The sequence below is a fragment of the Falco rusticolus genome, chromosome 11 (assembly GCF_015220075.1).
Source record: "Falco rusticolus isolate bFalRus1 chromosome 11, bFalRus1.pri, whole genome shotgun sequence".
Classification (NCBI taxonomy): Eukaryota; Metazoa; Chordata; class Aves; order Falconiformes; family Falconidae; genus Falco; species Falco rusticolus.
This window is the reverse complement of record NC_051197.1, coordinates 357,636-372,955: the sequence shown is the minus strand read 5'-3', so window position 1 is coordinate 372,955 and position 15,320 is coordinate 357,636. Positions and strand designations below refer to the sequence as shown.

Sequence of the window (15,320 nt, the reverse complement as noted above, 5' to 3'; positions counted from 1 at the left end):
CGGGCCCGCCACCGCCGCCCCCGTCCCCTCAGCGCCGGCGGGAGGCGCCGCGCCGCGCCCTGCTCGAGCCCCTCCCGCTGCCGCAGCCGCCGCCGCCGGGGCCCCTGCGCCCACCGCCTACCTCCGCGGCGCAGCGCGGGCCCGGGCCGGCCGGCGGCGGAGCGCGGGCGCAGCGGGGGGCGGTCCCTCGCCCCGCCCGGCCGCCCGCCCCTCGGGGAGGCTTGGCCCTCGCGGGCTGCCGTCGGGCCGGCGCGGGGCCCGGTGCCGCCGCCCCCTGATGGCGGCCTTCGGGCAGCAGAAGGCGCGGCGCCTGGCACGGGTAGATGCCAGCAGGAAGGGCGGCCTGGACGAGCGGGCTGCCCCTGTCGTGCAGCTCCTCAATGGGCGAGCGCGGTTCTGCACCACCAGCTCCTGCTCGGGCCGCCTGGTGCTGGCGCAGGGCAGCGCGGCGGTGAGTGCGGGCCCGGCGGCGCGGCCGGCGCTGGGGACCGGGCTGGGCCGGGGGTACGGGGCAGCGGGCGGGGGCCGGGCCCGGCGGGCAGGCCCCTGGGGTCTCGCTGTCCCGGCGGCGCTGCGGGGCCGGGGGTGCCCCTGGGCTGGCGCGGACAGGCCGCTCTAAGCCGCCGTTACGAGGTGCGCTCGGAGAACGGGCGCTTTTGGAAGCGCCGCTATTGCTTGTGCCGGGCCGTTTCCCACGGCCGCAGCAGATCCCCCACCGCCTGCCCGTAGCGCGGGCTCAGGCGTTTCTCTTCACTGCCAGGGCCCAGGCGGCTGCGGGATCCAGAAGAAACACTGCGGATGGCTCATGGTCGCGCACGACGCCTGCGGCAAAGCCGATGTGGTAAGCGGTGCGGTGCGGCCGCCGTGCCCCGCGGTGCTCCTCATGTTATCGGAACCCAAAATGTCGTGTGAAACGCAAATAAATGTTTGGGTCTCATTCCCGGTACCGAAATGAGTTGACACGCTTAATTTCAAAATAAACTTCTCTTTAGGTTTTTTACTTGGTAAATTCTTAAGACCTGTTTTGAAGGTCTAAGACCTTCTTTTTCAAAAACCTACTTTTTCAAAGCCCTTTCCTTATTCCAAGTAAGCAGAAACAGCGCTTTTCTAAGCAAGTGTTCTTCCCTTCCTGAAGGCTTACTGTTAGTATAACAATGCATTTTTCATTTGTGCAGTTTTTATCTGCTCTTTGTTTTTCCTTCTTAGATTGCTGGCAAGGTATCGACCAGAGACTAGATTTGATTTTAAAAACTCCCTATCCTATCTTTTATTAAGTATACTATTTTACTATCCTATCCTATCTTAGTATTAAGTAAAATAAGCTTAATTTCTGTAGAGTATACTCACTTGGTCTTTGGACAGCGGTGACCTAGGCATTAGCAGACAGTGCTGGGCTAAATGAAAGCCATATATTCCTTGTTAATGCCATAAACAATTGCTGTACGATGCTAGGCATTTGCCTCCTAAAAGTTCTGTGCCAGGCAGCATCCGAGATGGTGCTTACTCAAGCAGCAACATACCTGCAGGACACAGATGCAGGATGATGTGGCCCCTTATCCCATTCTCCAGCAGTTAGAGCCCGACATGCACGTTGACACAGTAATGGTAATTAACAAATATTTTGTGTTGTGTTCATTAACTGTTTCATAAGCTGTGGCTGTTCTTGCTTTGTTGGTTTAGTCAGCAGTTCCAGAAGCAACCAAAGTGAATTCTTTTGTTTCCCACATTTAATGTAGATGTGTTCAGGTAAGCATGCCAGTGAGCACATTCGCTTTGTATATAGTAACTCCTTCAAGTCAGTTAAACTGTCTTGAGTTAAAAAACCCTGTCTTTAATTTAACAATCTTGAGTCCAGCTTGCTGTGCTAACAGCCTTTTATGTACAGACATCTGGAACTAGTCTAACGGTGAATCTCTAATACTGCATTTTAATTTAGTATCTTAAAATCCACTGAAATTGAAAAAAATAGAGAGGGGGGGTTTCTGGTATGCCTTCAAAAATAGTCTGCTCTTTGCGTACATCTCTTTGCTTTGCCTGTCCCAAAAAAGAAGCAGTTACAAGGACAGAATTCTCTCATTCGGTTCATAGCTCACTTTACCACATGCATGCATTCTCAGACATGTACAAAAAAAATCTACTCCAAAATACTTGCCTTCATTAGTATTTGTTCTAGCAAAGCAGAGCTTGCTGAAATTTCCATTAGCAAATTTGAGGCTGAGTAGGACACAGCAGGTTGTTGCTGACTCTTCTTATGAGAGGAAATACTCTGATATTTTTTTTCCTGTTCCCTTTAACAGGTAGATGGGATTTTTTTTTTTATACATGAGTTGAAAATGTAAGAAAAAAGTGTTTGATTAATTTTGAAATTACTGTACTCTAATGTGTAATAAAGCTTTGCTAGTGCAGTATTTAGGAGATGAGAAGGGAAGTCAGGATCTTGTACGCTGTGTGTTGTGCGTCTCGGCTGTCAGAACATTTGACCAAACTGCAGATATTAACCCAAACAATATGAACATAGGATATTTGTTTTGTAATTTATTTTTATCCCTTTATCCTCCCAATGCTTAGAGAAAAGGCATCATTTATTACGCAGTACTTTGCAAGGTTATTGATACGACACAAATATAACCTTGTTATTACACAATAGAGTAAAACTGAACTGGTATACTTGTTTCCTTGTACACGATTGGTGCAGATCTCAACCACCTTCGACTCTGGATTTTTGAATGTACGTTTGGCCAGCTGCCATTTAATACTTTTAAGACGTGCGTGTGCAGAGCGTTCGCTTCCACCAGGACCTGTGTGCACATAGTTCTGCCCACCCGGACCCATATCGTGTTCCGTCAGCTGCTGGGTTGGTGTACTGCTGGCAAACCTTCCAAGCATCTAGCTTGAGTGTCAGTGCATCCCTCTCTCGTGAGCAGGTTTTGCCACATGCAATGGGGCTGTGCACTGCCCTTACCACGCTAACTCGTGCCCGAGTGGGTGACGTGGCTGCAGTGGTGCAGCGCTGCAGTGAATGCATTCGCTGTACCCCAAGGTACACCCTTTCCAGATAAAGGGCCGCGTTCTGCGTTGCATGAAGGTGCTGCCGTGGTTAGTCATGTAACAGTCAGTTGTTCTCTGCTTTGGCTCCAGTGTTTGCAACAGGGGGGGGTTCATTTGTGTGAGCTTTTTTAGATAGCACAGGCAGGTACTTTCTGTCATTTCATAAGAGCCGTTAGACCAACTGTTCAGAGGTGAGGGGCCTAAACCTATTCCCGTTGGGTGTTTTTCCCATCAGCTTCACTGGGAGCAAATCTTGGGCCTCAGACTTCTTGGACTTAATAGAAAATGGCTTTCAGTATTTCCCTGTTAAATTGAGTTTGCAGGAAATTAATTACTTAGACACAGTAAGATAATAAAAAACCCTCTACTGAAAATACTTTGTTCTGTTAATAAGCTTTTTAAGGATACAAGTATTGTAAGACAGCTTTGGGGTGGTGCTAACATGCATAGATTATTTCAGTTGGTATGACTTTCTTAACTAGTTGTATTCCCACTGAAAAGCTGCCTCTAGGGTATCTGCTAAATTACTTTGCCTTTTCAGAGAAACAGAAACCCTTAAAAACACCCTCACCAATATCACACGCACTCATAATGTGTTCTCTGTTACAATGCTTGTCTCAGAGACAAGTCTGTCTGGCTTGGCTTCCAGCCACAGTGGACACAGACCATTTTGTTGCAGCAGGACCCTGTGTTGCTCAGATGGCTCGAACGGAGTTCTCAGACGTGGGAAGGTGTCTGAAAAGAGGTCACGGAAATGTGTCTGAAGGGGGACACACAGGCCCGTGGCGGGTCCCAGCTGGTGTTGGGCACCGTGAGTGCCGACGGACTGCTGCATGGATGTGTGTTCTGCTGAAATCCACCCAGACCAAGCCGACGGCACACTGAGCACGAGGAGAAACCATGCAAACTCTGCAGAGCCCAGCTTTGGATAAGGAAGCTGACCATGCTAGCACACTCTTGGGGCAGGGTGAATTCACCTCAGTGGAGCACTGTGTCAACACAACTCATTTCCAGACCCAAGCAAATGCTAAATAAGTTACCTTAGGTATTTCTGTACAACACTGCATTATGCAGTGTTGATTGTTGCTTGTTCTCATCAGCTTTAGTACAGCTGTGTTGCTTGGGCTTTTTTTTGTTGTGGTTTTTTTTTTTTTTAATCTGGCACACAAATTTCAAGCTTACCCATGCAGAAAGACCTGCCTTTCAACTTAAAACAAGAACATTTATGGAGGACATGCTGCTTAAATACATTTAAATACCTTTCAATGTTTAAAGGAAAGGACAAGAGAGTGTTACTTCAGCAGTTTTCTTTTATGCCATCCTGTCTTTAAAAAGCGTATGAATTTGATTATTTCCTGGAGGTTTTATTTAATATTTTCATTTTACAAAAAAGATGAGAAGGGCTAGACAAAACACCAAAGTATGGGAAAATAGCTGAAATTTCCCAAGTTAACATGGCAAATTTTTTTTGTGCTATGAATTAAGGAAGTGAAGGCAGACAAGAAGGGGGGGCAAGCAGTGCTTATGATTAAATAATCATACAATGAAATAAGTAATATAACTGCCTCAAAGCAACCTTTCTGAATGGAAGAAGGTAATATTGGCTCTTAAGATTTCTCTGCATAAAGATAGCATAGAAAAGTAGAGGTATTATAACATTCTGCATGGCTTACTATTACATAGCTTTCTCCACGCTCACAAATCCAGGAAAAATTGCCACTAGCATCTCAGTCTTCTAGCAGAACTGAGGGGTCTGAAGGTAATTTCTTGAATTTTATAATTATGACGTTACTACTTTTTTTTTTCTTGTTTTGTGGGTTTTATCCTCTAATTTCAACCCCTGATTTTTTTTTTATCTTTACAACTCTTACATAGGGCTACACATTATTATTTAAACTAAGATTAGAATGTGATCAAGTATGTTAGGCCATGAATTTAACATGCTGAACCCCATAAAGTTTCCTGAAGTTAGGGAATGTACTTAAAGTGCTTCTGATTTTAAAGAACAGTTTAAAAAAACTAACCAAACAAAAAAACCAACCCAAACCTACTCAGTTTGCACATGACTGCAATAAGGCAGTCCTCTTCCAATGCTGTACTAACCGTATAGATTTGTTTGAATGTACAAAGAAATAAACAGGCAAGCACACTTTTCCAAGTTTTTAAAGTCCACCTTGTGATTAATTTCTATCAAACCTAATCAGTTATGTAAACAGAATCATGGAAATCCATGGAATTTTTGTGTATTACGAGCAATGAAAAATCAAAAGCAGATGAACAAACCTGGTTGCGTGGAACTCATTTGCTGCATTTTCAGTGCTTGTTTCACACCGACTAGCTATTATTTTCTTTTTTTTAACAGTACACACACTTGCAGTATTAATGTAAATATTTTGGTGTATTTTCCAGATGAAAGCACTAGAGAAAGCCACTGGCGACATTGTGCTGAAGTTTGAACCGTTTGTTCTTCATGTGCTATGTCAAGAGCTGCAAGATGCACAGCTTCTGGTAAAATCACATGAAACAACGTTACGCTGCTGTTCCGTTATATTCCTTGCTGTAGAAGTAACAGTATTGGCTCCTGAGTAAGCATTAGCACTTAAGAATAGTCCCAAATGTGCTGTATGTTTAGTAACTAGGGTAGTAAAAGTAAGCTGATGAAGAAAATACAGCTTTAAACTTGATAGAGGTTTTGCTGTACTTTTTAGGAAACAAAATTACTTGAATACAGTTCAGTCTTCGAGCTGAAGCAGGTTGCCTGGTAAAAAAAAAAATCCCAGTGAGCTGGGGCTGCTTTCATTGGCTGAAAGCGAAGCGGTATTTTAGATATCATTTGGCTCCAGTGTTTCAACTAATTGTGTGGTACTTTTGCCTTCTGCTTTTCCAGAATTATTCTGGAGAGTAACGTGTGATGGGTTTGTTCCTTTATTAATGTAAAAAGAGAGGTGGTTAGTTTCTTTTCTAGTACTGCTGTACTTTTAGCTATAAAAGTATTGCACGACTGTCTATATGGTTACCGGCTCTTCAAGATAAAATAGTACAGCACCCAGAGAGATGTTAATGTCCTGCCTGCACTAACGGGCTAAGATTAGACAACCAAGATTGACTGTGGTTCTTTGAAAAAACAGCTGCGATTTGTGATGCTGCGTGGGCTTGATCTTAAAAGCATTTCAATGTAATTATTACTGCATTAATTTGGGGAGATGGCTTTGAAGAAGTTTTTTTGCAACACTGAAATTGTAAGTTGCATTGCAACCCATCCGTAATTATTTGTTGCTCTGTGAAAGTGTATAAGACCTATTTAAGGCATTTATTTGTTCCACAGCATTCAGTGGCTATTGAATCTGGGTTCAGGAACTCTGGTATTACAGTTGGCAGAGGAGGAAAAATTACAATGGTAAGGACTTTCCTACTCCCCTGTAAGAAACGTAACTAAATCATATCGTTACTCTTAACCTTGATTTTTTTTACGAGCCAAGATCTAAATTGTAATGTGATAGACAGCTGTCACAGGGCACACTGTAGCAAAGAAACACCCTTCCGCTTTGACAGCAAACGAACCAGTTGTGTGGATAAGTGGGATTGGTTTGGGTTTTTTTTTTTTTCTGTAATGAACTCCCCATATTAAAATTTATTTAAATCACCTTCATAAAATGAAAAAAATTATTCTAGATAAACCCATCTGTGTGTGTGTATTCTTAGGCTGTCCGGAGCACTCATTGCTTAGAAGTTCCATTGAGCCACAAGGGGAAATTGATGGTCTCTGAAGAATATATTGAATTTCTGATACACGTAGCTAATCAGAAAATGGAAGAAAACATAAGAAGGATTGACAGGTTTGTAAGATTACACCAACACAAACCAGACAACCCCCCCAAAGTGTGAAATGGAATTTAAATTAATTTTTTGAGCTCTGAAGACTATACACTTTTTAAGTGAAAACCTATAATTTGCAGACTCTTTGTTACTGAATGGGGCTTAAGTTTCTTTTTCCAATGATAACAGCATTTGCTATTCTACGACAGTAACCATTTCAGAAGTATTTAGATCACAGTGCACACTTTAATCCACTAAATGCTTTGTATAGTTTCCAAAACTGATGATTTATGAAGGTGGTGGAAGGTGACATGAACTTTGGGTCTTTACCTTTGTATCCAACTGAGGAACAGAACAGGCAGAAGATCCAAAAGTGCACGAGGATGAAAAGGACTCTGGAGAGACACCTACATGTACTAAGACCAGTTTCTTGCTGTATGTCCACATTTAAAATATCTCCCTGTTTGTTAAAAGTAATTGCTAATAGTTGCAGTCCATCTGATCATTAACGCCATCATTCATCAAACATTTAACCTGATACCAGGGTCTTAATGGCACATGAGTATATCCACTAATTGATTTCTAACATACAAACATTACAGAGAGAAGTGACATGGCATACACAAGGACATGTGCTGATATTTCTAATTTTTCTTCCAGTATCGGCTAGAATATTTCAACATTAGTAACAATTTTCTTCTCTTAGCATGTTTTATGTTACAAAAGCATTAGTTTCTCAGAGTAGCAGATCCTGAGCAAACCTACAAAAATAACAACTACACAATTGTTTCCTTCTAGATTCTACAAACGCTTAGAGTTAGCTTTGAAAACTGCCATCAGTGCAAACAACTCACCGTCTGAGGAGACAGCGAAAAGTCGTGCTGTGTACGTTCGCAGAAGAAAGAGAAAGACCATTCAAGAACAAGACGTACATACCTCTCCAAAGGATCACAATGAAGCATTGGAGCCCGAGGATGATACAGAAAGCAGTCTTGGTATTTTTGCTGAAATCCTGATATAGACTAAGGCATTTGAAAGCAAATGGCAAACTGAATAATAATTGTAATGCTCTTTGTAAGAGATATAAATACTACTCTTTTCTAGGTAGCAACACTCTCATGGACATTTAGCAGAAAAAAAGGTAATTAAACAGAATTGCAAACAGGTTTAGTGCCACAGAAGCAGAGAGAGCAAACCCTTAGAATATTTTGGGTTGTCAGTTTTTTTTAACAGCACTGTTGATTTAACAATCTTTTACTCTGTCCGTCAGTTATCACAAAAATAACTGCTACAGCCTTCAGCCATGTTCTCCATGGAAGCATTTCAGTTCCCAGTGCTGGGTTTTGGCCTTCTGATTTTTGCAGAGCAGAGAAACTCTTAAAAACCGAGTTATTATCCATGAAGGTTTTTAATGCCTCTACAACCTCTGCACAACAGTGTGCACCAACACAGATGGCCCTTTCAGAACCACATACTGGTCAGCTGAAGAGCAGTGCCTGGTGCGGGGTTAGAATAGGAAAGCAGAAGCTACATGCTGCTCTGTGCCAGCTTCAGGGTCCATCCCGAGCGTTGCTCTGGGCAGCAGGGTTGATGCTGTTTTCCTGCACTTCGCTGTGTTGCAGGCTCCAGCCCCATGGTGTTCGTGTGTTCTGCTTCCCTCGGCCAGTGGCCATTAAGCGTTATTTTTCTTTGTATCTTTTAGCCAGCTCTGTACGCCGACAGTTGGTTAGCTCTCTCGCGTATTGTTCTGTGCGGCCAGCACCCAGCCTCAGGTCCGGCTGTTGGGCAGAAAGTCAACCGAAGCACACAGTAACAGGCTCTCTTACCAGGCTGTGACCACTGACGTGCCATCAGTGCTAAATATAAACCAGTGCAGTAATTTATGCATTCTTGTATTGTACCACTGGAGTAGTCACTCCATACTGTATTTTTCAGAAAAATGGTTGATTTGCAAACCTTAGCAACAGTGAATTGTGAGCCCTTCCCTCTATGACGGGGTGATCGCTATCACTGCAAAGCAAGACCGTGACTAAAGGACACGGTTTATTTGAAACTCTGAAACTCCCATTTCATACAGGTAGGGAGTTGTCATTGTTTCCATTACATAAGCCTGCGTCTTGGGATCATTTTAATTCCCCTGTAAAAATTTGATATACTAGGTGGCAGCCAACAGGAAAAGTAATTGGTGGCTTTAAATAGATTCTGAAATATCTGTTAGGCTATGTTTCCAGTAGCAGGCATTCAAAAAAAAAAAACCTTGCACCTTTTGAGTTGCTTGTTTGTGTTTTAACTTACAGCTTGAGTAGTTTGGTGTGCTTGCTTTCATACTGTTGCTGGTCACTTGAAAGACCTCAGTGCCCGGTCGGGGCAGGGGAAAGTGAGAGGCCAACACATTTCTGTCCATGCTAGAAGGTTGCAGTTGTGTCAAGTGAAATGCCAGGTGGCTGACGCTGCCCTTGACTGTTGGCTGCAAGCACAAATTAAGCAAATAGCAGGAAGAGCAGGCTGTACTGTTTTTCTCCTTCATGGAGGGGGAGAGGCACTGGTGAAAAGTTTTGAAGATTAAAGAACATCAGCTCATGAGATGACAAAGTGTGTAAGATGATGAAATACCACAAGAAACCTTCCGAAGTAGTGCGCTGTGTATGCTGTTTCGGACCTCGTGCATCTGGGTGGACTGATCCTCATTTAACTCTAACTGAGCCCATGCGGGGATTGTTTCCGGTGCCAGTGAAGCTGCTTGCTGGGAGGTGTGCAGCAAGTGCCAGCTGCCTGGTGGGATCAGACCATGTCGCATGGACACAGTGGGGCCATGGCAGCGGGAATGTGGGTGAGCAAAGCAGGGATCAGAGAGCTGTGCACGCAGCGGGGGAGCAGCCGAGGGTCCCCACGGAGGCCAAAGCGACAGCAGCTCCTCGGGGTGTGGGGACATGGCTCGTGCCTGCCCCAGGCCTTTGCCATGGTGAATTTTCATACTGCTTCCTTCCCATCCTGAGGCACAACTGTTTCTTTGCATGGAGCTGAACTGAAGCCTCAGAGCTCCATCAACAAGGAGCAACATCTGCTTCAGCACAAAGAGATGGCTGGATCCTGCAGGCCAGTGCCCCCGGCAAAGCTGCTGGCTGGCTGTCCCCCTCCCCATCCCTGCTGGTGGGGGTCCCAGCGTCCCCCCAGGTGCCTCCTCACTGCCCCAGTGGGCAGCTTTTGTGTGCGGAGGTGGCAGTTGTTGCTTTTAAAAGCAGGGGGGTGAATATTTTTCTCAAAACCAGTTGAATTTTTATCAAAAAAATATAATTCCTTTCCTCAAATGACGCTGTAATCAAGTTTTGTAGTTACTGTAATTAGATTCTTTTGAAGAAGAAGAATCCTAACGTTAACAAACAACAAACTGATGGTTTAATTGTGAAACCACTTTTCCGTGCCGGCAGACACGCTAATTCCAGCGCCGCATCCTGGGGACGCACACGCCTTCCCTGCGTTCCCGTCCCGCAGCGCCGCTGGAACGGGCGCGGGGGGGGATGCGCTGCGCTCGGCGGAGCGGGGGCCCGGTTCAGGTGCCGGGGGGCCCGTACCGGCCCCGCCCGCGTCCCGCCGGGGCACCGCTCCGGCGCGGTTCCGCACTGCTTGTAACGCTGCCCTGCGGGGGCAGGCTCGGAGATGCTTGCTCCGCTCCCTGGGTCCCGGTTTGGGGCTGGGGCGCAGGGCCCCGCGCTGGGCGAGGGCAGGGACCCGGTCGGTGCCCCGCAGGACCCCCCACGGGGCCGCCCACCGCCGGCCCCGCCGTGCTCCCAGTTCCGGTGGCCGGAGCCGCCGCACCCGCTGCCCGCCCGACAGCTTCCTAAGCGGCGCCGCAGCCCCACGCCGAGGCTCCCGGCGCCCGCAGCCGCCGAGCCCCGCAGAGAGGGACCCCCCGCTGCCGGCTGCCCTGCGGCGCAGCGGCCGCGCCCCGCCGGGCCGGGGGCTGGCTGCGGGGGGCGCTGCCAGGCGGCCCCGCTCCGCGCCCCGAGCCGCGGCCGCCCCGCCGGGGGGAACGAGCCACCGCCGGGCGCCAAGCGGCGAGTGCGCGGCGGCAGCCCGAGCCCCGCGACCCCGCCACTGCCCCCCCCGGCCCCGGCCCCGCTCACGCCGCCCCTCCAAGAGCCGAACCCAGCGGCGGCCGCTGCCTGCGGACGGCGAGAGCCGCCGCGAGCCCTGAGGTACCGAGCGGCGGGACCGGCAAGACCCGTTCCCCGCAGGGTGGCCACCGGTTCTCCGCGAACGGGGATGTAAACGGATCCCTTCGCTTTCTGAGTTTTTCCGCCCCTGATCGCTCACTCCTGTGTCAGTGCTGAACTGGCAGTGCTGCTCTTTTATAATCTGCTAATTTAAATATCTTTGCATAACATTGCCCACAAAAAAAAAATCAGGGAATATTTACAAATGAAATGCGCCCCGAGTTTATGCGTATAAGCGACCTTTTTCCATTATTTTGTGGAACAATTTCAGCGGCAAAATTAATCCCAATTTTCTTCAGTTCCACTGAGACTGAACCTGGTTCTGTTTCACTGAGAATCCACCGACCTCAGAAATACTGCGGAAATACAGCAGTGACACGAAAGTAAAATACAGCCGAATTTTATGTACAGTTCTGTGCAGGATCTACGTGTTTTCCCTGCACCATCCTCACCTCGGAGCAATAGACAGGACCCAGGGACACGCCACTTTTGGAAAATACAGGCAGAAACGCCATGGCTGGGCTTATGTGGGATCAGAACTTGGCCCAAAATATGCAATATTACAAACGACCATTTTCCCCTCCTTCCTATTACCCAGGTATGAAAGTTCAAATTCAAGAACGCACTTTCCAAAGCCACGGCACTCTAGGGTAATATTAAATGAACTCTATTTAATAAAACACATTCCAAGTTGTTATTTCGACTGAAGCGTTATACTTTTTGTTTTCCAGTAAGTAGTTCAGATATCACTGGGTCACTGAAAATTTTTGAATCGGTCCCTCTTCAAATCACATTTAAAAGACAGACTTAAATAACTGTGGCAACAGATATCTTGACAACACAAACCAGAAATAAGGGATATAACACTGCATGAAAGCTGTTGCTGTGCTTATCTTCCAAGTCAGTGAATGAAATTTTGCCATCCTCCAAAACACACTGATCATCCCTTTCGTAACACATACCACATCCATCCAGGGAAATGATGGCATCCCATTTTGTCCTCAATTCACTAAAATAGGTATTTTGATCACAAATGCCTGCCGTTATCAAAACACTACCATGATTTCAACAGGATGAGCTGACCCAGGTGAAGTGCACACAGGTCCCCCTGGGTTTTTTTCTCTGCGTCACATCGCATCTGGTTTTAAATGCTTTGTCATTCGGAACAGCGGCGTCTGACCGGAGCCTGCATTCTGACCCGGGGCAGGAGCGACATTCATGGCTGGAAGGCACACTGTCTGAGTCTGTTTCAGCGTTTTCTCCCCAGAAAATACACATATGAAAATCATGACAGACTTGCGGAAGATGTTGGAATAAATATTTACATAAATACTGAAATATTTACATATGCGGTTCTCCATGCTTGAAACCGGAAAACAAGTGCAATAAATGCACTTGGCATATCAGGGTCCTAGACGAAAGCACCGCGCATTTCCCATCCAGATAACCCGTCGGGTAAACGATTAACGTTGTCCCTCCCGATGCTGCCTACGAGCAGGCAGTGCCAGCGGGACCGGCACCGCAAAGCGCTGGCTCCGCCAGGCTGGGCAGCCCCGGCCGGGCAGGGTGCTGCCGAGGCGGCTCTCGCCGGGCTGGGTGCGTGGCAGCCCCTCCGTAGCGAGCCCCCCGGAACCCCGGCTGCACACACACACACACACACACCCCCTCCTCTGGGAAGGTCCTGAGCCAGGCGGCTTCCACTCGAGTCATCCACCCAGGAGCTGCTGGGCGGCAGCAGCATTCGCGCTCAGCGCAGCCGCGGATCCCGGTGCAAGGCTCTGGGCACTATATAGTGACAAAGGGAAAGAGCCATTTCATCCCTCTTTGTGTGCCTTCATATCAACTTTTTAGCACGCCGAAGCCCTGTGATCAGAGTATCGCTCTGAGCTTTTCTTTCTTACATATTTTCTCTGCACATTACTGTCCTTCTAGTGTGACATCAGTGAGAATCAGTGTGGTGGAAGTGGTAGAGCAGCAGCAGGAAAAAAAAATATCTGACAAACAGCAACAGCCTCCCAACACCTCTTTAAAATAATAACGATTTACCAAATGGTTGGGAAGTTGTTATAATTCCTTTTCCAAATTATTACTCGCCCTTTAGATGAGAAATGAGGCCAGGGTTAGCAATCAGCCATAAATGGTAGGATTTCTGAAGTAGAAGCACTTGTCTGATTGTGAAGTGGAGGCCATTATTGCTTGATTGAGTCTGGTGGGTTTTTTCCGTTGGTTTTTTTTTTTTTTTTTTTTTTTTTAAGCTTGCTTGATTTGTGGCTGAAAGCACACATTCACTACTGTACTAGGAGCAATCAGAGCTTTCCCTGCTTTTTTACTCAGTGATTTAGGGTCCACTACTTCGGCACAGCTGCCACCTTTCAGCCTCCATCGAGCAGAGATATTTTTCCATGAACTGCATTTTGTGTTTGTCTTTTCTCCTCCCACCCCTTCCTTCCTCACCTTTTTTCTTTTTTCCTCCCCCCTACTTCTTTTTTCGGGGGGGGGGGGGGGTGGGATGAAAATATTGTGTGAAGTTTAATTCCAAGTATGAAGTTGAAAGGAGACAGCTGGAGCCACCTAGGGTGTCATCTGTACTCCACAGCATATAACAAATCTGCAGTTTCATGAGAAACAGGGATGAAGTGACTTGCTTAAATGACTGAAGTCAACCAAAAGCACCGATGGGTGTCTAGGTGATAGGGTTCACAGTTTTGTTTGCCTGAAAACTAGATTCAAGCCTAAGAGCTTGTATTAATATAGTTTCTTTCCAGAAATCATCTGTTTTGCTGGTATCTTGTATTTTACAGCTTCTCCCAGACTGGCTCCGGAGGTGTGCAACACAGCTGAGGGAGTCGCGGTGCAAGGGACAGATGCCTCACAGACCACCTGTGTCACCCCGTCCCCCGAGCATCTCCAGGCTGGCATTGCCCAGCCTGTGCACGGCTGGCGAGGCAAAGCTGGCTCAGGGAAGGCAGTGCAGCCTGCGCTGCGGCCAGCCCGGCTCAGATGCCAACCTGCAGAAACCGCTGGCTCGTGGCATCCAGAAACACACAAGCACACCTATAGGAAGCCACAAATACCTACTTTATTTCTTTAACTTCTCCTGCTCTGAGATAGCTGTATTTTGCTTCGGAGTACATTTGCAGGCAGAAACTCTATGTCAACTAACCACATAAAACATACCTCCTTGGTCCACTGGTGTATCCCTAAAATAAGCAGTGTAGCACTGAAATGCCACCAAATCCACAACTGCATGGTGTGACAGGCCCCAGGAGCACAGAAGCCAGGCTGTGCTATGTAATGTAACGCTGCGTTAGAAAGGTAGTACTGGCTACTGTGTGTAAAAACAGGAAGAGTGAAAATAACAGGACTGCAAATGCAGCAGAACAGATATTTTAGTATAGGTTTGTAACTCTCTTTCTGTTTTGCAGTCATTTGTTTTCCAAAGCCATCATTTTGGAGGGTCCCGTATATCAAGGGGAAAATTAGCCACACAACCAGCTCATATTTCAGCCCAGTTAGCAAGCTTATGTGAATAAGGTAATGGAAGACTTACAAAAAGAAATTACTTTGGAAAAGGGAAGAATCTGTTTCAGCATTACCCAGGAAAAAACACCAAACACGTTAGACTCAGAGGGAATGCACAGCGAAGTCAAAATGCAATGGCAGAAATTATTTGCTTTCGTAAATCTGTATTTACAGCACACCCTTGCAGAGCACCAACACGCACCTTCACCTGAAAGCCCTGCCAGGACAGTGGTGGGGAGAGAGTCGATACAACCCTGATGAAATTTTCACCCAAGGAAAGAGAGTGTTTCTCCTGCCCTTGCTCATGCCAGCGAGCTGCCCAGCATTCTGCCCCAGGGTGCGGTGACCAGCCCTGTGCACCCCCAGCCCAGGAAGCGCTGTCCCACACAAACGTGCCGCGGCAGCGGGCACAGTCCAGGTGCCACTTTCCCTCCCAAGGCCTGGCAGCCGGGCATTGGGTCTCCCTGGCCCCTCGCCACGTGCACCCATCCGCTCCCCGTGCTCCTGCTGCCTCCTTCGTGCCTGACTGGACCCTTCCCTCGCCAGCCCCTGGGCAAGGGCCGGGGGTCTGGGCTTCCACTGCTCATTCACCAGCGGCAACACAAGGCACATTTCTGACCAGGACATCACAAGCAATTAACAAACCACACTCAAAATCCAAACACAGACTCAAAAAACACTGTGCTGCGTCCTCTTTACCTTTTTAACAAGCACAAAGAG

The 15,320-nt window shown here is 47.2% G+C and overlaps 1 protein-coding gene across 1 annotated transcript; it reads left to right on the top strand.

The window, feature by feature from the left end:
- The first annotated feature begins 227 nt into the window (after positions 1-227).
- Positions 228-9,134, top strand: TYW3 (tRNA-yW synthesizing protein 3 homolog). Its single transcript, XM_037404836.1, has 6 exons — positions 228-451; positions 761-841; positions 5,458-5,556; positions 6,374-6,445; positions 6,751-6,884; positions 7,663-9,134. Exons 1-6 carry the CDS (start codon positions 278-280, stop codon positions 7,883-7,885), a joined length of 783 nt encoding a protein of 260 aa, XP_037260733.1. The 5' UTR covers positions 228-277; the 3' UTR covers positions 7,886-9,134.
- The last annotated feature ends 6,186 nt before the right edge of the window (positions 9,135-15,320 follow it).